Genomic DNA, 22266 nt, shown 5'->3' with positions numbered 1-22266 from the left:
AAGTCCAGGGTAGTAAAAGGTGAGCTCGCTGTTCCAGAAGAGTGCCACCTAGCTTCACTGTCATGGGCTGCACGCTGCAGGCAAATGCACTACTTGGTAGGAGATTCAGCAGTTCTGAGGAAGGGCCTCCAGCTCTCCAGGTACTGCAGCTCCCAATGGTTCAAGTGTCTAGTGCAGGGGCCTGCAAAGCAAGCATGCGCAGGAGAGGTGCTGCCAGTGTGGTTCAAGAGACCTGCAGGGCAAGTCAGTAGGACACGCCCCCCAGGGTGGGCCCGGGAGGTGCTGAGGTGCCTGGTATCCTGCCAAGGAAGTAAGCAGGTGGTGGCTGGGTCATCCTGTGGGAGGGGAGGTGGTGCCCTGGGCCCAGGTGAGGACTAGGATCGCCAAGCCCTGGGGTTCAGGGATGCCGTGTTTAGACTCTGATTGTGGGTGGCAGTGAGTCTGTGGGCTTATTAACCACACATCGAATTCCTAAGGAGAGGCGGGGAGGGCGCTGTGGACATTCCAGGTGATTCTGCGGATTCAGCTCTGCCTCTGGGGCTGTGCAGGAAGACAGGAGGCCAGGAGCAGAGAGTCACTGAGGCTCAGGAATGAGCAGCCATAAGCTCCCAGAGCCTTGGGGACATCCTTGTCTCAGATGCAGGGGTGGCTCAGCTGGAGTACAGGGCTGCAGAGGGGAGGAAGAGGGTGTTCTGAGCCAGCCCTGACCACACGGACCTGCAGGTTCACCGCTGAGGCCCAGCAGCAGCACCGGCCCTTCACCTACCTGCCCTTCGGGGCCGGCCCACGGAGCTGCCTTGGGGTGCGGCTAGGGCTGCTGGAGGTCAAGTTGACACTGCTCCATGTGCTGCACAAGTTCCAGTTCCAAGCCTGCCCTGAGACCCAGGTGAGGCCCCACTGCTCAGAGGCAGGGGCAGGGGCGGGGGTGGGGGGGCCACCCCAGTTCTCTGCATGAGAGCGGGCCAGCCTGGGGGCAGCATCAGGCTCTGCTTCCGTGAGCCTGGGCGAGCTCCTTAACCTCTCTTGGCCTCAGTTTCTTGATCCATAAAGTGGAGATGATAATAACACCCTCTACCTCTTAACGTCCTGTGAGGATTCAGTGAGTTCACATAGCACTCAGATAAGCCGTGGCACGCTAACCCGAGGACATGTTAATCATTGTTATTAGTATTGTTCTCTGCACATCAGGGCTGGACCTCACCTCGCTGTAGCTCTTCTCACTTCCACAAAGGGCACAGAGACAATGGCATTTGCAGTTGTGACATGTGCCTGCCTTTGTGGGGTGGGGGGTGCATGGCTTGTCCTACAGAGGCTGGAGACACTTCCTCTGGCTCCTCCTGACAGAGCAAGGTGCTGTCTGCTTGGAGGGGAAGCTGAGGGGTTTCAACTCCTTGAAGGGTACCCCCAGCTTTGCCTTCCCCTCTTGTGCAGACACTCACATGTCCCCATGGCCACAGCCTGGTCCCTCTCACAAGTGGTGACACAGACTCTTCCCAACAACATATGCCTTCATTCCTGAGGTCCCAGACTGGTGCACAGACCCTGTCCTCACCCAGAGAGCTGGGCTCCCCTGAAATGGGGCCCTACCCACTTTTCCAGCACTATTTCCCCCGCACATCACACACTCCAGATCCAGCAGACCAATTCCTCAACACGTCAGGGAGCTTATATCATCCCCTTTCACACAGCAATCTTGCAGGAGTGCCTATTCCCATTCTTTAGATGAGGAACTAAAGCTCAGAGAGGTTAAATAACTTGCCTAAGGCCACACAGTTGGACTGCCGGCTTCGTGATGGCAGGGACCCAGCCTGTCATATTCACTGTTGGACTCTGCAGCATCTAGCTTAATGTCAGGTGCATGACAGGGACTGACTCATTCATTCAACATGAATGAGCAAATGGATAAGCAGCCAGAGATGCAAGAAACGGGGGTCCTCACCCAGATCCTGCTGACTCCCAAGCTCTCCCTCCTTCCTGACATCCGACTGCATCTCTGCACAGCGTTAGCTATTCCCTGTCCATTCCAACCACTGCTGTCCCCTGCACCTGTCCTCATGCTGGTCCTGCCACCCGGAACCCTCCGTTCAGCTGCAGACCTGGACACGCAGGCACAGGAAGGCATAAGGACACAGTGACAGCGACAATTCTAGATTGAAACAGGCAGTGTCTCTGACAGAGAACATGGGACCAGCTGCTGGTCCTGGAAGAATAATGATCTTGGGTGGGGGACACGGGAGTCTGAGGTACTGAAATTGAGCGCATTCACACACTCTAGGCTGGAGAGAGGGAGGGGCAGATTGACAGCGCACAGCCAAACCAAGTGAGGTCAAGGGACAGACGGAGGAGCAGCCCCACTGCGTCAGGGCTTCCACGTGTGTGGGGCTTGCCTCACTTCCCCATGATCTCTATATAACAGCCAGCCCAGTCTCCCAAAACACTGCTTATGCCTGGCACTCCCCAGCTTAAGAACCAGCCATGAGTCGAGGGCTCCCCATTCTTCCTTGTCTGCTGACAAGTACTAGGGCCTGCAGCTTTTTCAGATGCCTTTGAGGGCTGTGGTTCCTACAGGAGACACGTACAGCCCCAAGCAGTAAGACCCTGGTGACTCATTGCTGTCACATTAGCCACTGGGTCATCATTTTACTCATAGCTCCAGAGGAAACCCAACTCCTTGAGTAATTCTTTGGCTTTTCTTCAAAGCCCCAAGTCCACCACTGGCTCTGCGTTTTGGACATAGGAAAGCTTTCTGGATGTCAGTGAGGCCAGACCACAGCACATGAGAGCAGGAACAGCATGAAGCTGCTCTCCCCAGAGCCCCTCGGCCAGAGGGCATTGCTGTTACTGGCCAGGACTGGGGAGTGAGATGGGGAGGATCGGCAGGGATGGCTGCAGTCACTGAAAGATAGGTTTGGGCCTTTGCTCTCTGCTTTCCTCTTCTGTGACCTTGGACAAGGGACTTGGCCTTCTTGAACCTCCAAGTCTTCATTTGTACAGTGAGACGCTACTACCTCTTTGACAAATATTTTAATTTTCTCTACTTTAGGTACCGCTGCAGCTAGAATCCAAATCTGCCCTAGGTCCAAAAAACGGTGTCTATATCAAGATTGTATCCCGCTGACACAGAAGGCCGCCGGGTGGAGGGAGGGCACCCCCAAATTCAAAGAAAACCCTGAGTGTGGATATTCAGAATTTTGGGAAAATGTCACTGAAGGGATTGAAAGAGTGCCTGGCATGCAAGGATAAGAGGTTCTTTACATAACATTTCCTAAATGCTTAATAAACGTTTGTTGCACTTAGTTTTGACATTGCCAATGGGGTTTGAACCAGTGCTCTAACTCCCTAAATGAAGGACTGCTGATAAATAAGCGAAAATGTAGTTTTGACAAAACAACTGAGAATGTGGGGTTTCAAAGGAAGTCCCAGGCTTGTGCTGAAAGGAATCCATGGTGCAGGGCACACGAGGACACCCAGGTAAGCCTGTCCTGATGGCACCAGCTCATGGCTCTTTCGGCTTCTCGTGCATTGTGGAGTTGTAGAGAATGACATTTATCAGTAGTTCAACCTCAACAGTGGTTCCAAAGCTTTATAATGCTTTGATTTTCCTAGGTAGGGTAGTACCAACTTTCTAGTCAAGTTTTAATCGACAGAAAAAGGAGAGAGTCTGAAAAATGACATACTTTTTCTTTTAAAGAACACTGTATTGGCCGGGCGCAGTGGCTCACGCCTGTAATCCCAGCACTTTGGGAGGCCGAGGCGGGTGGATTGCCTGAGGTCAGGCATTCGAGACCAGTCTGGCCAACATGGTGAAACCCTGTATCTATTAAAAATACAAAAAAATTAGCCAGGCGTGGTGGCGCGTGCCTGTAATCCCAGCTACTTGGTAGGCTGAGGCAGGGGAATTGCTTGAACCAGGGAGGTGGAGGTTGCAGTGAGCCGAGATCGCGCCACTGCATGCCAGCCTGGATGACAGAGCAAGACTCCATCTCAAAAAGAAACAAAAAACCACTATATTAATTTTGATCAAAGAATCAAAACACAGAGGTGATTTTTTGTAAAAGTAATTATTGTGCTGCTAAGCAGTTCACATTCAACTAAGCACTTGCAAGGTCAGTCTCAAGGTCAGCCACCAGCAGCTGTGCACTCGTGGCTGCTGGTGAAGAGCAGCATCACCTCCGTGCCTCAGGGGCCTCTTCTGTAAAATAAGGAGGCTGGCCCCAATCAAAGACCTCTTCCTCCTCTAGTTGACACCTGAGCAGCTTTAAGGGGCTGGATGTTGTATAGAGAACGATCTTGCAGAAATCTGGAAGCCCCTTATGTGGCACCCAGATGCTGATGACCCACCTTGAGAAACTTCAGGCCATTTTGTGAGTGTTGGCAGAACGGGTTTCCACATATTCACTGCTGGGACTGCCGCCTCCAATGTTTGATGGTCCCCCATCCCCTTCAGCCCAGAGCACCCACTGCGTCCCTCAAAGTACCCCATGGGGGGGCCCTTTCTCTCATTCTCTGGCCCTCTGGGCAGGAAGAGGACACCCCAGCTGCCCAGCACTGGGCCAGGCCTGTGAGTGACTGCTGCCTCAAGGTGCAGGGCTGTCCTGTGGCCCTCCCCACACCCTTGTTGCCACCACCTGTCCTTCTCCATTACCTGGCCCCTCTGCAATGCCCAGCCTGGGACTCAGACTCACTGAAGAAAACCATCGGCCTCCCTGCCTGTCCCACAATCCCTGACCTCCCCATGGCCACCACCACCATAGAACCTCAGCCTGCAGACAGGCCCAATGGCGCACTCAGCTCCCTGCCTGGAACACAGCCCCACAACCTAAGCCCTCCCTTGGGACCTCTGGCCCCACTCCCCGGGCCGTCAGCTCCATCCAGCTTCCCTCACCTTCCCCGTTCAGGTGGTCATCACCTTCAGACACAGTGGTAGAGGCCTCCTCATGTGCTGGGGTCACTGGACTCCAGTCCTTCTACTGTGTGAACCCACCAACCCCACCTCTGCCTAAATCCCACTGTTCACATCCAATACCAGCTATCACAGGGCAGGGAACTGTACCGCCTGGTCCTCCAAAAAACCCTCTTGCTAGATTCCCAACTGGGTCCTCACAAAGATTCTGGCCAATCCCACACACATACACCCATGTTCCAGACCCTGCCACCTCTTGGCACCAAACATATTGAGAGTCACAATCATTTCGACCCCTTCCCATCACAACGTCCACCCTTTCTGCACCGGCAGGAACAGCTCCCTCCCCGTCATCAGGCAATCTGGCCACATGGCTCCCACCCTCCCTAGCATTGCTGGTCCAAGGAGTTGCTCTTCCTAACCTGCTTTCTCCCAGGTCACCCAGTCATGGCTGCCGCAGTCTTCACAGCTCAGTGGACTTTTCCAGGGCATTTGAGCACCTCCCACCAGATCCCTCTGGCCGCTCTCCCCATCTACACCCTCAATGAACCAGTTCTGCTCCCCGAATCTCCCCAGCTCCCAGATGATTCAGAAGCATAGGATCAGTTCACTTACATGTGAGCAACAGACGTGATTTAATGGTTTTCTCTGACACCTCTTTGCCCCCTGCCCAACTACACCATAGCAGGACCAATGACTTAATGAAAAAGCAGTGAGTGAAATGGCAGGATCAGTCAGGCTGCAAGGGAAATTTGGAGGGGGTTCTGAAAATCATACCACGGATAACCACGTGGCTGACCCAGCTGCTGGGTGAAGCTGTGTTCTTGCTGTTTCTCTGGTCACTTACCTTGGATCTCCTCCAGCTTGACTGTACTTGCCTGTGTTAAGGTTTCAGATCACTCCAAAGATGGAAAAATGGTTCATACTCACCTTGGACCTGAGAAATACAGACAAGCCAACTGAAGCCCAAGCAGCAAGCTGCCAGCAGACACATGTCCTCGGGAAGGTGGAGGCTGGGCAAAAAGCAGGTAGTGAGGACCGAGCAGGGAGGGCTGCCAGCCCCTCTGCCAACAGGACCAGAACCAGCCAATGCCCAGAAGGGAGGCTCCTATAAACTGCCACATGTCGGGGACACACACAACACACTCTCCACATGCACAGCACATTGCTCAATGGTGAACCTGGGTCTTATGGGGCCTGAAACTTACCTACGAATTAGAGGAAAGAAAAAAAATACGTAATGTTTGCAAATTTTACCAAAACCTATGACCACGTGAGCATATTGCTAGGGCCCCTCCTAGGGCCTGGGGAGGGGCTCCAGCAAGTGAGGGGCCCTGAACCTTCAACTTCATTGTCTTCATAATAAACCCACACATAGCTCACCAAGCTGTGACATCAGCTCTGTCACAGCCCCGACCGATACGGTCTGAATGTTATGACCCCCAAAATTCCAATGTTGAAATCCTCACCCCTGAGGTGATGGTATTTATAGTAGAGGTGATGAAACCACCAGGGCGGAGCCCTCATGAATGAGATTCAGTGCCTTATAAAAGAGGCCCTTACACCGTGTGGGGTTACAGTGAGAAGACTGAATCTATGAGGAAACAGGAGGTTGGACTTTCCAGACTCCAAACCTGGAAAATAAACGTCTGCTGTTTATGAGCCGCTCAGTCGATGGTGTTTTGTTACAGCAGCCCAAATGAACAAAGGCAATCCCTGACTCTCAGAAAAACGCCTGGCACCCAGCAGGTGCTCAATCAATAGACGCAGACAAATGAGCTTCAGTCTTCATCCACTTTGGATAAATTTTCTTTTATTTCCATACTCTTTTGTGACATGTGTGGCACAGGTATTCAATCTCATGGGGATGTTTATTAAAACCCGCATTCAGAGGGTGTCCAGTGTGCTTAGGAAATGTGGGTTTGGGCACTCACAGGCCAAGCCTGGGGGTCCTTGGGGAAGCTACTCCTCCAGGTCACCTGCCAAGTGGATGTGCTTCCTTGGGCAATGGGTGACCCTACCAGGACAAGGGGAACCAGCAGGGACTCGATGGCACCACATAGCAGCCACCTGTTCTGACAATGTGACACAGACCAACTAATGCCAGAGCCCAGGAGAAGCCACAGCAGAGCTGCCTGGGTTGGTGTCAGAGCAACAGGCGGAAGTGACTATGCCACCCCTGGGCTGTCCTCCACCAGTGGCTACTGTGTCATTCTGGTAAAACTATGATGCCATGAGACTCTGAAAAACCGAATCACTGCAGAGACAAACTCATAAAAATTAAAACCAATCCATAAAATTGTATCTAGAAACTCTGTCCCTGGTGCCAATAAGCAGCAAAGTCAACAAAGAGTAAAAACTAGAACTTCAACACATTATTAAAAAGCAAAAACTGGACTCAACTACAATCACTTCTGGTTAGTCCACTAGTGAGCCCAAAAGTGACTTAAAAGTAAAAATCATTATTAGCAATAGATTAATAATATAACTTCATTGAGACGTCAACATTAAATGAATAGTTCATTAAAAGTTTTCTCTTTAAAAAGAAAAGGAAAGGCCCAAATTGCCATTTCAAGGCAGAGCAGGCGAAAGGCCTGGAACACTCTGGTGCACTCACTGTCGGCTGCTGAACAGGGAGCCCAAGGCCAGCAGGATGGAGGGCGTAACCGAGGGCTTGGAGGAGGTGGTGTACTGGATGAGATACTCCGGGTAGACCTGATGTTTCTCAAAGATCACAAAGATGGATGGGTCAGACACGCTGTTCACGCAGCTATCATAGAAGGCGTTGCTCCGGCCCTCCTTGGCTGGGGGGCGGACAAAGGAGGCATTGCCTCTGACGAACTCGCCCACCAGCACCCGGGCCAGGAACATTGTGTGGGTCTGCGTGTCGGATTTGCTGTAGTGGTGGGAATACGCAGCATCTCGGGCAAAGTAGCTCCCTGAAATGACACACAAGGGCTCAGCTGGGTGCCTGGTGGAGGGGCCTGCAGCCAGGAAGGGTCAGCCCACTCCGGACAGCGTCCTGGTGATGTACAAAACCAGGGGCCTCTACTCTTCCGCCCTGCATCTCCCTCCCTCCCTCCCTCTGTGCCATGTCTCCACTCTCCCTCATGAAGTCATACGCATCAGTGACACCAACACCCTTCTGAGTGGCAGCATCTGAGGAGTTACTAAACTGAGAGCACAAACTCCTTTCAAGTTCCAGATCTGCCCCACAAAACCTAAAGGCCTCTGGACATGTCACTACTTAATCCCCAAAACCTCAGATTCCTCAGGCATAAAATGGGGCTGTTCAGCCCAACCTCACAGGGTTGTCATGGAAAATGAATGAGATCCCATATGTGGAAGCAGTCTGAAGACTCCGGCAGCCCAATGAATAGAATTATGAGCCTTGTCAAATGGAAACCTGAGTTGGAAGCTGTCACCTATACATTTGAATTCACAAGTCTACCACTGGCTGCTGTCCATCTTGACCCCACGCCATTGCTACCTCAGACGGGAACTGACTGATGGACCTGAACATGGACTGCTGGGCAGAAAATGTTCTCGACTTGGTAAGCATAATGTGGTTACAGAAGATAATGTCCTGTTCTTGGGATGTGTTAAAGGGTGAAAGGAGACAATATATGCCACCTACCTGAAAATGGTTCAGAAAGAGAGAGAGGGAGAGAGAAAGAGAGAAGTGGCAACATGTTAAAACCAATGAATCCAGGTAAAATGTACCCAAAGAGTTTTTCTTTACTATTATTATTCCAATTTTCTTGAATTTGGAATTATTTCCAAAGAAATAACATTTTAAAACTTTCTTTGGCAAGTTTAAAAATAACTAAGACGACAAGAAAACCCTCAGATAACTCACAGGATAGCTAGAATACATGTTTACGTGAGTATCTCTGAGGGTTTCTGGTTTCTATTCTAAGGAAATCAATAGTAAAGGCACAGTCAGGGACTTGATCAGGGCTGGGAAGGTATCCCCTCTCCTCTCCCATCTCTGTCACCATCTTCCAGGGCCTCTGCTCCACAGGGAAGCAACACACCAGCCTAGGCAGGCCACCCTGCCCACGTCTGGAGTCAAGCTCCTGGTCATGCCCAGAGAAGCAAGAGCAAGGAGGTGGCTGGTAGCCATGCCCAGGTACGACCACACACAGAGTTTGAACCTGCTTATTGGCTCAGGCTGGTCCCCTCATGCCCTCTCGCAGTCTGTTCCTATGCAGGGGCGAAGCAACACGGGTTCTGCTGGTGGAGACCAATCATGACTTACCCTTGCCATAGGAAGTGCCATGAACACCACAGACCCGCCAGTCAAAGTTCTGCTGGCAAATGGCATCCACGAAAATGGCGCTGGTGCCATGGAACAGCTGCCGCTCGTCCACGGCCTTCCCTCCATTCTGCTTCTGCATCTGTCCTTTTTGCCTAGGATCACAGAAGAACATGTGCTGCGGGAAGAGTGTGCCGGCCACCAAATACAGCCGGCCCGATACAAAACAACACATTTTTCCGAAATTCCAAAAGTGTCCTGAGACCAGGAGATGCAGGTCACAGGCTACCCAGACTAGGCCTGTGAGGCTCCAGCCACAGCCAGGGTGTGGGAAAGAAGGGGGATCGTGGGAGCTGGGTGAAAACCCTCCCTCCACAGCTCCAGACTGCAGCGGCTCCCTGGACTCCAAAAGCAGAGCAGCCCTTGGAAAATGGGTACCATTTTCCCCAACCCCACTCCCACCTTGCTCCTGGATGGAGCTGAGCCCTGAGATTCTGTAGGAGAGTTTTGAGGCCCCGGTCAGTGGGTGCCCATCCTTCTCTCTGTTCCCAGACTTCATCATTGTGCACAGAGTACAGATGACACTGCCCCAGCCCCATGTGGGGACAGGTCAGCAAGACCCAGCCTGCCATGGTGACCTGTTGTAGGATTCCTCCCCACATAGACAAGTGAGTGGGTGTCCAAGGACAAGCCAGTCCTCATGCATGAACCTAAGACCCCTGCTCTCCAGCCACAGCCTTGTGTTCCTGGGGAAGGGTGTGGTGGGCTGTACTGACCCATCCCACTGGTCTCCGGGAAGGCAGAATGGAGAAGTGAGAGTGCTGGCTTTGCCAGTGCTCATGAACAGGATCAGGTGGTACGCTCTGGGAAGCCTCGGTGCCCTCACCTCTACAATGGGATGTGCTACCACACTGCCCTGGGGGAGCGGATGACGGACAGCAGACACACAGCTCCCAGCACACGGCAGCCCTGTGGCTCTGCTTTTCCTGGAAACCCGGGCCCCATGTGGCAATCAGCCAGCAGTGTGAAGGGACAAAGCCACCAGCCCACCAACAGCGAGCCCCAACGCACCACTGGTAGACTTCCCAGAGGGCCAGGTTCTGTACTCGCTCAATCTTCTGAACAAAGTAGAAAGGCAGCGTGCGGTTAAAGAGGTTCCAGACCTTCTGATACTCTTCCGAGGAAGAACTAAGGGTGATCTTCTGCAAGGGGTAAATGTTTTTAATGCATTATCGTCAACGTGCAGAATATAAATCAGTCCCTTCCCAAGGCTTCTTGTAAACATTAGAATTGCAGAAGCACACATGCCCAGACAGCAGCAACCACACTCCCACCTCCCCTGATGACATGGTCTCTCCAGGCACAGGAGACAATCAGTCCTCACGAAACTTCGTTGATAGGTTCTTGGAAACTGCAATTTTAAGTAAAACAACAAACTGCATGCCATAGGAACTTAACTCTTACGTCAGTTAGCATATGGGAAATTGGTTTCATCAGACAGTATGTTGTTTCACTTTGAGTCAGTTTCCAAGAACCTACTGATGACGTTGAGGATTTACTACGTTTGCAAATTATAGTCACTTTGCTCCTCATCACTGTGAAACCAATCTAAAGGACAGACATGTAATGCTTAAGCCACCATCCTGGGTATCCCCTGGATGTCCCTGCTCTTCTATTTTTTGTCCCACACAGGCCAAAGACACAGGTTGGATTACATGGTCCAAGGACCACAGAGTTGTTGTCTAGACAAAAGTGTTGAACCCCTTCAGGTTCTCAGCACTTCTTGCCTGCACTGTTGGCATCTGTATGTGCCTTGTACAAGCTCAGTAAGTCCTCCCAGGACAGGGACCATCATGTTGTAAAGCTGAGTTGCACAGTGCTCCGCAGCCAGCCAGCCGGCAGACATCAGCCCAGGTGCCTCATGCAGACGGGCACCATCAGATGTGAGTCTGCGTATTCTCCTGCACTCAGCACAGCTCCCACTGGTCAGAGCCCCTCAACAAGCTGCCGAACTCACTGTCCATTCTCCTGTCTGCTAGTCGTGAATGTCTTCCCTCCTGACAGTAACCCCCCTCCAAATGTCCATCAGACTCAGGTCCTCCCCAGGCTTCTTTTCCTTCTCTCGCTTAGTAAAATTGGTGTTTATTGGTTAAGCCCAGCCCAAAAGCTCCTTATTTCTGCCCTTTCTAGCAAATTTCACAGCTCATCCTCCTCCCTCCATAAGGCAACCCCTCCCCTCAGAGCCACAACCATCTCCTGGGCAGTGAAAAAACAAAACCCTCTGCAAAAAAAAAACAAAAACAAAAAGCCCACATCTGTCACTGCCCTCCTGCCCCAATTAGCCCCAGCCTTACAGCTTCTTCAGTGTTGAGGAATAGCACAGTCTGTTCACACATACCCACCTCTACAGAACACGTTCCTGTTCAACCCCAGGCACACGTGTCCCCTACCTGAAAGCCTGGGTCTGGCAGGGCAGAGGAGTCCCAATAGTCTGGGATGCTCTTCGGGCCTGGAAACTTGGTATTGCTACAAAAATGTAAACAAAAACACGTAGACATTTTATTCTTACACAAAGCCAATCTACCATAGGTGGTCTCTGCTAGCCAAACTGAGACAGTCTTCAGTCTCAGCGTATCATATTTTAAGAGCAGGTAGAAGGCAAGGAAGAATGTTAACATAATACTCACAACATGAGAGCACTTTTATCTTTGCCTATGTAGCCAAACAGTCCTGAGAGATCTATTTCTCGCCTGTGTCCCAACTACCACACAAAAGGGACAAAAGGGATGGAGTATGTGGTTAAAACAGTACACACAGGGCCATAAACCTTTATCCACAATTCTGAAATTCTAAGAGCTCTAAAGACATTTTTTTAAGGCCTCAATGAGGTATAATTGACATTTTAAAACTTTTTTTATACAGCTCAGGAAAACCAGGAGAAAAAATGAAATAAAACATTTTTTAAAAAACCTAAGTGACATCAAAACTCATGTGGCAATAGAAATTTGACTGAAGTTAGTAAGAGGCCATTGTGGTCTGTATCTATCCTTCTTAAACTGACTATGCATATTCTTTACTGCAGAAATACTAATGTGCTAAAATATAAAGTGTCACGTGATACAAGCATCACATTATCTTTCTAAAAATAAATAAATAAAAGCAGTTCAAAAGACATATGGCTCAAGGGTTCAGGAACAAGGACTGTGAAACTATAATTACAAATCATTCCTATTAAATTTCAGAATACACTGTTCTTTCTAAATAGATCTACCTTCTGTTTCTGCTGGCATGAAACATATACCTTCATCCTGAGCCTCAAAGCACTCCCACAAATAACTTTCCTTGGAAAATGGCACAGTTCAAAAATAACTAAGCAAGGTCCTACCAGCAGCAAGAATCAGCCAAAAACAGACCCACAAAGACTTATGATGCTGAAATTATCAGACAGATTAAAAACAATTATTCCTCCTAGGTTTAAAGAAAAAAAAAAGACAAACTTTAAAAACATATGTAAGGAACAGAAAACTATAAAAAGACCTGGAAGATCTAAAAAAGAACCAAATAGAACTTACAGAAATTATAAGTACAATCCTTAATAATAAAAGAGCAGTGGACAGGCTTAACAGCAGATTAGACCAGCTGGAGGGAGAATCGGTAAGCTGAAAGATATGTGAAATGCAATTGTCCAGAATGTGACCCACAGCAACAAGGAAATGGAAAATGCAGGAAGGAAGTTGAGACATGGAGAACAGTGAGAACTGGAATATAATCAGAACCTAAGTGAAGCTCTAGGAGAGGAGAGAGAAGACAGTGGAGGCGATTTTCAAAGAGAACTGACGAGACGCACCAATCCGCAGCTTAAGAAGCGCGAAGAATCTCAGCCATGATAAATAAAAAGCACATACCTAGACACACTTTAGTGAGGATGCATAACTCCAAGACAAACAGAAGTTCTTAAAGGTAGCCAAAGGAAAAAAGAGTGATTACTGCCAAAGAAGCACCTGTTAGACCAACAGGCAATTTCTCAAAAGCAACAATGGAAGCCAGAATACAGCAGAGTGGTCATCACCAATGATCCGAGAGAAAATCCCTACAACCCGAAATTCTATACCCAGTGAAAATTTCCTTCAAGAATGAGAGCAAAATAAATACATACTGGCTGGGCGCAGTGGCCCACACCTGTAATCCCAGCACTTTGGGAGGCCAAGGTGGGCAGATCACTTGAGATCAGGAGTTCAAGTCCAGCCTGACCAACATAATGAAACCCCATCTCCACTAAAAATATAAAAATTAGCCAGGCATGGTGGCGCACGCCAGTAGTCCAAGCTACTCAGGAGGCTGAGACAGGAGAATCACTTGAACTCAAGAGGCAGAGGTTGCAGTGAGCCAAGATCATGCCAGTGCACTCTGGCCTGGGCGACAGAGTATAACTCCATCTCAAAATAAATAAATATATACATACATATTTAGACAAACCAAAAACAGAGTTTTCAACAAATCTTCATCAAAGGCAGGCTTGTCCATCTGCAGCCCACAGGCTGCATGTGACCCAGGACAGCCTTGAATGCGGCCCAACACAAATCTAAACTTTCTTAAAACATTATGTGATTTTTTTGTGATTTTTTTTTTTTTTTTAGCTCAACTATCGTTAGTGTTAGTGTATTTTATGTGTGGCCCAATTCTTTTTCTTCTAATGTGGCCCGGGGAAGCCAAAAGATTGTACATCCCTGATCTAAGGTAATCTGAAAGGACAAAGTGGTAAAAATGTGATTACATTTAATGAAACTTTCAGAGTACAAAATAACAGTGCCTCTTGAGGTTTAAAAACAGTTGAGAGGAAGGCAAATGGAAGAAAAGACAGGAGGACAAAGACAAAGATTTACTTGTATGTAAGTGAAGAACATGTAGTTTCTACCATAGCCTTTAAAATACATATATACACAAAAAAAGGTAAGAAAAGAAAAAATAAGACCCAATGACATGAATGAAACATTTTCATGGAGGACGGGCAACATGGTGAGTGAGACCCTGTCTCTACAAAAAATAAAAAAAATTAGCTGGGCATGGTAGGCCATGCCTGTGGTCCCAGCTACTTGGGAGGCTGAGGTGGGAGGACTGCTTGAGCCCAGGAGGTGGAAGGTGCAGTGAGCCGTGATCACACCACTGCATTCCATCCTGGGTGACAGAGTGAGATCCTGTCTCGTAAGTAAATAAATAAATGAATAAATTTTACATGACATTCCTGTATTATAACTTCTGAATATGGGCATTACGTTTTATGACTCCATTAATTGTGTAAATAGAAAAGTTGTTTCTGAAAGTGATCTACCCTCAGCTTCCCAGTTGGCCATGCAGGCCCAAGCAGACTTGCTGCTGCAGTTAATGACAACCAGCTGCTGGCACATAGGTCAGAGAGAAGAACTAAACTCTTCATCTGTGTGAACAGTGTGTGACACTCCGCTTACAGGAGACCCCAAATCACTCAGATCTTAGTCTGAATCACTTTTAGTTTGGACATTTGGCATCTTCTTGTGGACCCCTGAAAACTAAATTAGAATGACAACAAGAGAGATCTACTCTCAGAAAGCAGAAAGACTTTTCCAAACCTTGTCTAAGGTGGGCTTTGTATAGGAAAAGAATAAAAAATGACTTCCAGAAATAGGAGGGTCATAATCAACCAAAACTCTAAGTCCAGAATCAGTAAGAGACTGATACATTTAACTAGAATGATAAGAAATATATCTTTATGGTAAAATACTTCATAGGCAAAGTCAAAAGGCAAACAACAAACTAAGAGAAAATATTTGCCATTTACATAACAAAACGAGGGCAAATCTCTCTAATAGATAAAAGGCTGTTGATATTTAAGAAAAATATCAGAAAGTTGATAGAAAAATGAATAAAAGACCAACAGTCCACAGAAAAAGAAGCAAAAATGGCACTTACATGTTAGAAATAATATTCAACCTCACTCCTAAGAGAAAGCAAACTCAAGTCCACTGACCCATCTTTTACCCCTGAGAACTGCAGAAGCTCTAGAGCCTGACAACTCACTCTGAGGCATCTCATGCATCCTAGTGGGTGTGCATAATGATTCAAGCCCATGGAAAGGAACTTGGCTTACTTTCTAGGACCCTGATCTAACAGGATACCTCCAAAATTTGTGGGGTTTTTTAATTAAAAAAAAAAATAGAGACAGGGTCTCACTATGTTGCCCAGGTTGGTCTCAGACTCCTGGGCTCAAGCAATCCTTCCATCTTGGCCTCCCAAAGTGCTGGGATTATAGGTGTGCACCACTGCACCAGGCCATACCTCCAAAATTCGAAACAGCACATACATCAAATGGTTCATCACGGCATTATACTTTGTAATAGCAAAAGACTGAAAACAACACAAACATCCATGAAAAGGGGACATACTAAGTAAACTATGGTACATACATATTAAGGAGAACAGGAAAGAAGAAACAGATTGAGGAAGTTAATGAACTGAAACAAAGTGATTATCAGGATCTATTTTTAAGTGAAAAAAAAAAGGGTATAAAACAGTATAGATAGCATGTTCCCTTTCATGCAAGAAGAGAAGAAAATACTTCCATGTGTGTGTATGCAAATGCTTATTTTTGCAAAGAGAAACATGAAAAAGAAAAACCAGAAACTAATGTTACCCACAGTGGGAACAGGGCAGAGATAACAGGGAGAACGTTACAGACTACAGAGAATACCATTTTATATAGGTTTGACTTTTAATCACGTAAAGGTTTTTTACACAGTCAAAAACAATAATAATAATTATTTCTGAGACAGGGTCTCACTCTGTCACCCAGGCTGGAGTGCAGTGGTGGGATCTCGGCACACTACAGCCTCGACCTCCCCGGGCTCAGACATCCCTCCCATCTCAGCCTCCTGAGTAGCTGGGACTACAGGAGCACAGGCTGGTCTCAAACTCATGGGCTCAAGCAATCTACCCGCCTCAGCCTCTCGAAGTGTTGGGATTACAGGTGTGAGTCACTGCACCCAACACAAAAATAAATTTTAATTTAAAAAGGAAAAAGTAAGGCACATTCCCAGGAAATTACTTTGTTAGGTCTGACTCACAAGGCAGTTTCGTGGACTGATAATACCTTTCTCCTCCATCTTGTACCAAACTCTTTTAAAAATTACCTTTGCATGCTTTACAAAACAAAAGAACCAAAAGAGACATTGTCCGTTCTCCATGAAATAGACACGAGCCAGACCTCTCAGGCCAACAGCAGGTGCAGCCAGCTACCAGCAACACTGCCTAAAATCCCAGCACTGGCTGTGGCAAGCCCAAACTGTATGGGCACTGTGGTCCCTCTCCACCATGCAAGCCATCTTCCTCCAATATGTGGCTGTGTGGTTTGGAGAACACTGACCCCTCCCTCTCAGTTCCATTCCCATCCCACCTCCCCAAGCCTAAAATAACACCAGTGGTTGAGATGGGGTCTGATCAGTGCAAAGCACAAGAATTTCCCCTCATCTGGTATAACAGGTTTCTCTCCTCCCTTCTAGGGGCTCAAAGGCCACAGGCTAACCTGGTGGCTCCTGGCAGCCATCTTGGGACTGAAAGAAACTCACCCTGATGAAGCTCGCCCATTAGTGACTACAATATTTGTCTTTAGAGTTTTGGTATTCTGTGATATTCAAATACTGAAATACATAGGTTTTTATTGGTGTAATTCCATCATTATTTCATTATTTCAACATTAAAAAAATTCAAGTCTATGACTCAATGATTCCATGGAAAAGACCAACGGATGGGTTGGCTTCAAGTCTAGACTCGCCTTCAGAGTCCGTCTTTTCCAGGGAATCATCGCGGATCACAACAGGCAGCCTTCTAATTATGCATCACAAAGCTTCAACCCACAGGGTAATTCTCACTCTGGTCCAACTAGTAGAAGACAAACGATAAGAGTGCGAGAGCACCTCGCTGTACAAGACAATGAGTGCCCGCGTGCTGTCTGAGGCAGGTTTTCTGTCGCCGCTGCAGAGCACACCCCAGCTGATTACATCCTAAGTACCAAGCCCCCTCCACTGCAACCTACCAGGTTTGCAAGGTCGTCACATCCTGGGGAGACACATATTTGGGTCTGCGGCAAACCTTTTTAGTTGTGCCATAGACCAGGTTTTTCTGAATGAATGCTGAAAAAAAACATAACCAGTGAAAAAATATATATATACATATACATACACACAGGATGGCAATGTTTTATAAACACAAATTAGACAGATTTGAAAGCTTACCCAAATGTGTAAAGCCCAGAATCAGTCTGTTAAAAATAAGGCAATTTTACACATTTCAAATATTCATAAAGAAAATAGGTATCCTTAGGAGACTGGGTTTAATGAATAGAGGAATGATTAGTAATTGACATATCAATTATACATGAGTGCTTTTAAATTGTTCCTTCCAATCTTGTTTAAACCATTATTTTGCTTGGCAATTTTTCCCAGCTTGGATATTAAAAAAAGGCCTCAGCCCAGCCTGAGACCAAACTACCACATCTTGAGTTAGTGGGACTGGAGAGTTAACGTAAGTTTTATGACTTTGTTTTAGTTAAACTATGGCAGTATTCATCAACCTTTCTAAACCAATAATATCTTTAATAAACACATTTCTTGCTTCCCCACCCTCAAGAATCCCATATTCATCCTGAGGATTTGGGGTTGGGGGAACTGGCCCCTCAAGTGGAAAAATAAATACCTAGAAGGGTTTGTCATGTCTCTGCCTGCCAAGAAAACCCTCTCAAGTCTTACTTCCTTTCTTTTTTATTATTTTATTTTTTTAAGAGATGGGGTCTTGTGCTTTGTTGCCCAAGTAGACCTTGAACTCACCGGCTCAAGTAATCCTCCTACCTCAGCCTCCCAAGTAGCTGGAACTACAGGTGTGTGACACCATGCCCAGCTAATTTTATTTTCACTTACAAAACATTTTAATATTAAAAATTACAGATGTCCAAAATTAGCCTTACTGCACTTGAGCATAAACTGTATGGTTATCCAAGTGTGTGCCTCTTAGGTTGCAGCCGAGATGGTCACCATTCCTGGAGGGCCACCCACATTCTCATTCAGAGCCCATGATCCAGATGCAGCAACCATGACCCCTTCTGTTACCCACCACTCAGCCGCCCATCAAGACCATTCTCACTGGCATATTTAAATGGGTGTTACTGGCCTACTGGCCCTCTGCGATGAATCTTAAATGGCTTTCACTGGTGAAATTAAAAGTCAGCCAAGATATGTGGACGGGCTAAATGTGTCAGACACATTCCCTACCCTTCTACGGACACAGTAAAGTGAGGCCTTTTCCCTAACTTGCCCTTCCAGAGGATACCCTAGGCTACAGCCTGTCTTTGGGGGATTCTGCCCCGTCTGACACCACCTAACAGGATGCTAGAATTCTGCCTCTGGAATACTGCCATTTGCCTTGAGTGAATCATTTACGACAAGAGTCCCTAAAAGGGCAGAACCGAATCATCCCTAAACCTTCAGAACAACTCACTTGGGCTATTTTGTGTGTGTTTTAAGTGCACTTGCTTCCTAATGTGTGTGGCAGTCTGCTTTGAGACTTGCTTTATACTCAGTAGTGAAGTTGTAGGGGAAGAAGCCAATTCATCTCAAGCTTCTTTTGTGGATACTGTTAGAAGAAGAGCGGGAAGGAGAAGAGGGGAAAGGAGGAGGAGGAGGAGAAGGGGGAGGAGGGGGAGGAGAGGGAGAAGGGGGAGAAGGGGGAGGAGAAAGAGGAAGAGGAAGAAGACCAATTGTCCCCACTCAAAGGGCTTCGGTCAGTCTGCAGGAACTATCAACTGCACGTGTGTGCTCTTTCCCATCCCTATCATGAGGTTCTGTTATGTCCCCAGGGTGTGGCCTAGGTTGGGAATGACAAAGGTGGTATCTGACATTTCTGATATATGTTTTGATATTTTCCAGATATTTAAAAGAAATATTCCAGACTGCTGTCAGCAGCAGTTAGATGTGTGCTTTCCACACAGTCCCAACCTCTAGGGCAGTCCTGATTTGATTAACTTCTATGTTCTCACTCCCCTTTCATGTACTGGTGTGTGTCAGGCTATGGAAAGCAAACCAGACCACATGTGGCTGGCACTATCCAGCAGAGCAGAGGCAGTTCGCACTCTAGAGGAGAACTTCTCTGTAAGGGCATGTTAAGGGGGCAGTGATTTACCCTAAGCAAAACCACAAGTGCCACAAAAACAGAAGCAAAACCAAGGCCAGAAACAGACAGCCAAAGTGGTTTCAGGATAATTCACCAGACACTTTGCTATACTCCACATAGAATAAAGGTCTACAAAAATAAAGAAAACCATAACCCATGTTTAAAGGAAGGCCCACTTACTCCCTTATAAAATGCTGCACATTCAGAAGGACTCGGAGTTTAAAATGTGAAATACAGGCAAAACAGAACTGAATAAAGCGGGACCAATACACTCATGTGGAAATGGCTTAAGAGAAACTACAGCAAAATTAAAACTGAAAAAAAATTCTCACAAATCAGCTGCTTGGAGGAACTGGCCAAAGGGTGGCCTATTTCTGTCTGTAAGGCAACCAGGAAGAAACATTTCAGCCCCAGCCTCAGGACACCATGAGTGCATGAAAATCTGCTTCCCAGGGACTTTTAATTACTCTGTGTCCTATCATCCATTAAACCCATCAATTCCAAAGTTGCCTACAGAAAAGATGGCAACAGGCTGGGCGCGGTGGCTCACGCCTGAAATCCCAGCACATTGGGAAGCTGAGGGGTGTAGATCACTTGAGGACAGGAATTCAAGACCAGCCTGGCCAACATGATGAAACCCTGTCTCTACTAAAAATACAAAAAATTAGCCAGGTGTGGTGGCTCATGCCTGTAAGTACTCGGGAGGCTGAAGCACAAGAATCACTTGAACCCAGGAGGCAGAGGTTGCAGTAAGCCGAGATCACGCCATTGCACTCCAGCCTGGGTGACAGAGCGAGACTCTGTCTCAAAAAAAAAAGATGACAGCGGCACTGCTGCAGCAGGGAGTGAAAAGGCAGACACTGCACGATGGAGCTCCTCGGACACCTGTCAGGGACTCAAGCTAGTCCTTGGGCACAGCAGGACAACCACCCTGCATGCATGCTGACCCTGCTTGTCCTCCACACTTGGGGCTCCTGCCCCTCCTGGGGTCCATTCTCCTCACACTCTCGATGCAGCTCTTCCTCCACTGCACAGGGCCAGTGTCATCTGTCTCCAGGTCTGTCTCCCCTTCTACACAGGCATACCTTGCTTTTCTTTCCTGTACCTACCCGGGCCCCCAGTATGTGCACATGGCTCCTCCAGGGTTAAGGTGTAGGGACAGAGCCAACACAGGTAGGCTCTGCTGGGTGAGGGCAGGGGCACAGGATACCTTTGAAATCTAACTCGTAGTTGTGCTTTCCGGCCTGGAACTTCAAGGTGGCTGCCTGGCCGTCAGACCCCGGTGTGCAGTAGGCCAGGTAGGCCTTCTCCACGTCGCTACTGCTGACAGTGGTCACAGGGTGCGCTGTGCCCTGCGATGGAAAGCCAGACACTTTATGAAGGCAAGAAACTGCGTGATGAGGAAAGACGCTGGTGGCACCCAAGCCACATTTCAGAGATGCTCACGGCGGACAGTCCTGTGGTGGGGAAGAGGGACGCCAGGGCGCATGGTATGGCAGGAGAGAGAGGCACAGAACAGAGGCAACATGACTCTCTCCTGAAACTGCCCTAGCAAAAACAAGGCAGTAAATATGGGTCCTGCTGAGCAGGATGACAGGGATGGGCGCAATGGAGAGGAGGGCACTCAAGTCACCTAGGACAGAGGACGCGACAGCCACTCAAATGCCAGCAGAACAGCAACAGTGACTTCTCAAGTGCTGCTTGACTGGACAGCACAAGCCAGGCTGCTCTTAGCCGTCTATTCATGTTCCAACCATCCTTTAATCAGAGCTCGGTCCTCTTCCTAGAGGTTTTGTTTTTCCGGTCCCTAGGAGCTTTCATCTATTTTTTTAATTATCCATTTCAATCCCTATTCTTCCACAATTACCTACAGGAAGTCTCATAGCTTGGGATGGACTGAGTTTGAATTCTGGCTCCCAAACCTGCTGGCTCTATAACTTTGGCCAGTTATTTTAACCTCCCTGAGCCTCCGTTATCTCAAGCTTATAACATGAATAATAGTACTTAGGCCACATTCATCCCTTTACACAACAGGACCGTATCATCCTCACAGGGCTGGAGAAACCATTTAAATAAGGCATGCAGAGCACTTAGCACAGTGCCCAGAACAAAACATACTCAACAAATGTTACTATTATCCTCACTGTTCTTATTAAATTTGACATTACATTGACAACTAAAATTAAAGTTATTGAACCTATAACCAACTAACTCCCTCTGTCCCTGTCAATTTTCCTGCTCCCCCTACTGCTACCATCCTACTCCTCCTAGGTCACAAGCTTCAGGTGTTATTAACAGAATAATGAGTGAGACAAGATTCACCCATGCCTCTGGGCAACTGAGTCCAGCAATGGAGGAGGGGAACAAAGAGTACGCAGATGTTTCAAAGCCTCAAGCACAAGGTCCCACACAGGTCTCACAGGTGCTCTAGATGCTGAGGGGGTAACTAAGAATGACCAAGGAAGGGTGAGACCCAGCAAAGGTTTCTTGGAAGAAAAAGACACCTGAGTCAAGGCCCAAGCCCGAGGGATGACAAAGAGTTGGCCCACGAGAACCACGAGGGGCGGGTGTTACAAGGTATAATGGTTTGCAAAGCAGCCTCCTAGTTTACAGTCTCATAGTGGTGCCTAAGTTTCTCTGAACTCTGTCCTCCTTCAAAACTAAGCCACTAAACTAGAGTCAGGGAGCAAGAAGACGTGATATAAAAATCCCTTTCTGACAACAAGGGGAAAGGAAAAGAAAACAATCCCTTCCCTTTGGGCCTGAGAAAATGAAGCTCTGAATCAGGGAAACAGAGAGGAGAAGCAGCAGTCAGATGCAGGCGTCCTGCCCCCACCCCAGGCCTCCAGTCGAAATCCCTGCAGATGGGTGGTCACAGCAGGAGGGAAGATGCAGGTGGATGAGCATAAAG

The 22266-nt window shown here is 47.8% G+C and overlaps 2 protein-coding genes across 2 annotated transcripts in view; one reads left to right on the top strand and one right to left on the bottom strand.

The window, feature by feature from the left end:
• The window catches only part of TBXAS1 (thromboxane A synthase 1 (platelet)), a 227695-nt gene extending 224383 nt beyond the window's left edge, over positions 1 to 3312 (top strand). Inside the window, exons 10-11 of the mRNA XM_011995459.1 lie at positions 724 to 886; positions 3044 to 3312. Of these exons, the coding sequence (XP_011850849.1) occupies positions 724 to 886; positions 3044 to 3118 (238 nt within the window). The 3' untranslated portion in view covers positions 3119 to 3312. The remainder of the gene's footprint in view (positions 1 to 723; positions 887 to 3043) is intronic.
• Positions 3313 to 6694: 3382 nt separating this feature from the next.
• Positions 6695 to 22266, bottom strand: part of PARP12 (poly (ADP-ribose) polymerase family, member 12) — a 37008-nt gene continuing 21436 nt past the window's right edge. Inside the window, exons 5-10 of the mRNA XM_011995458.1 lie at positions 20566 to 20707; positions 17227 to 17323; positions 11612 to 11687; positions 10233 to 10363; positions 9165 to 9316; positions 6695 to 7842 (exon numbers count right to left, since the gene is read on the bottom strand). Coding sequence (XP_011850848.1) covers positions 7517 to 7842; positions 9165 to 9316; positions 10233 to 10363; positions 11612 to 11687; positions 17227 to 17323; positions 20566 to 20707 — 924 coding nt within the window. The 3' untranslated portion in view covers positions 6695 to 7516. The remainder of the gene's footprint in view (positions 7843 to 9164; positions 9317 to 10232; positions 10364 to 11611; positions 11688 to 17226; positions 17324 to 20565; positions 20708 to 22266) is intronic.

The sequence above is a fragment of the Mandrillus leucophaeus genome, unplaced genomic scaffold (genome assembly GCF_000951045.1).
Source record: "Mandrillus leucophaeus isolate KB7577 unplaced genomic scaffold, Mleu.le_1.0 Scaffold49, whole genome shotgun sequence".
Lineage (NCBI taxonomy): Eukaryota > Metazoa > Chordata > Mammalia > Primates > Cercopithecidae > Mandrillus > Mandrillus leucophaeus.
Note: the sequence above shows the minus strand (reverse complement) of the source record. Positions and strands in the feature narration are given on the sequence as shown.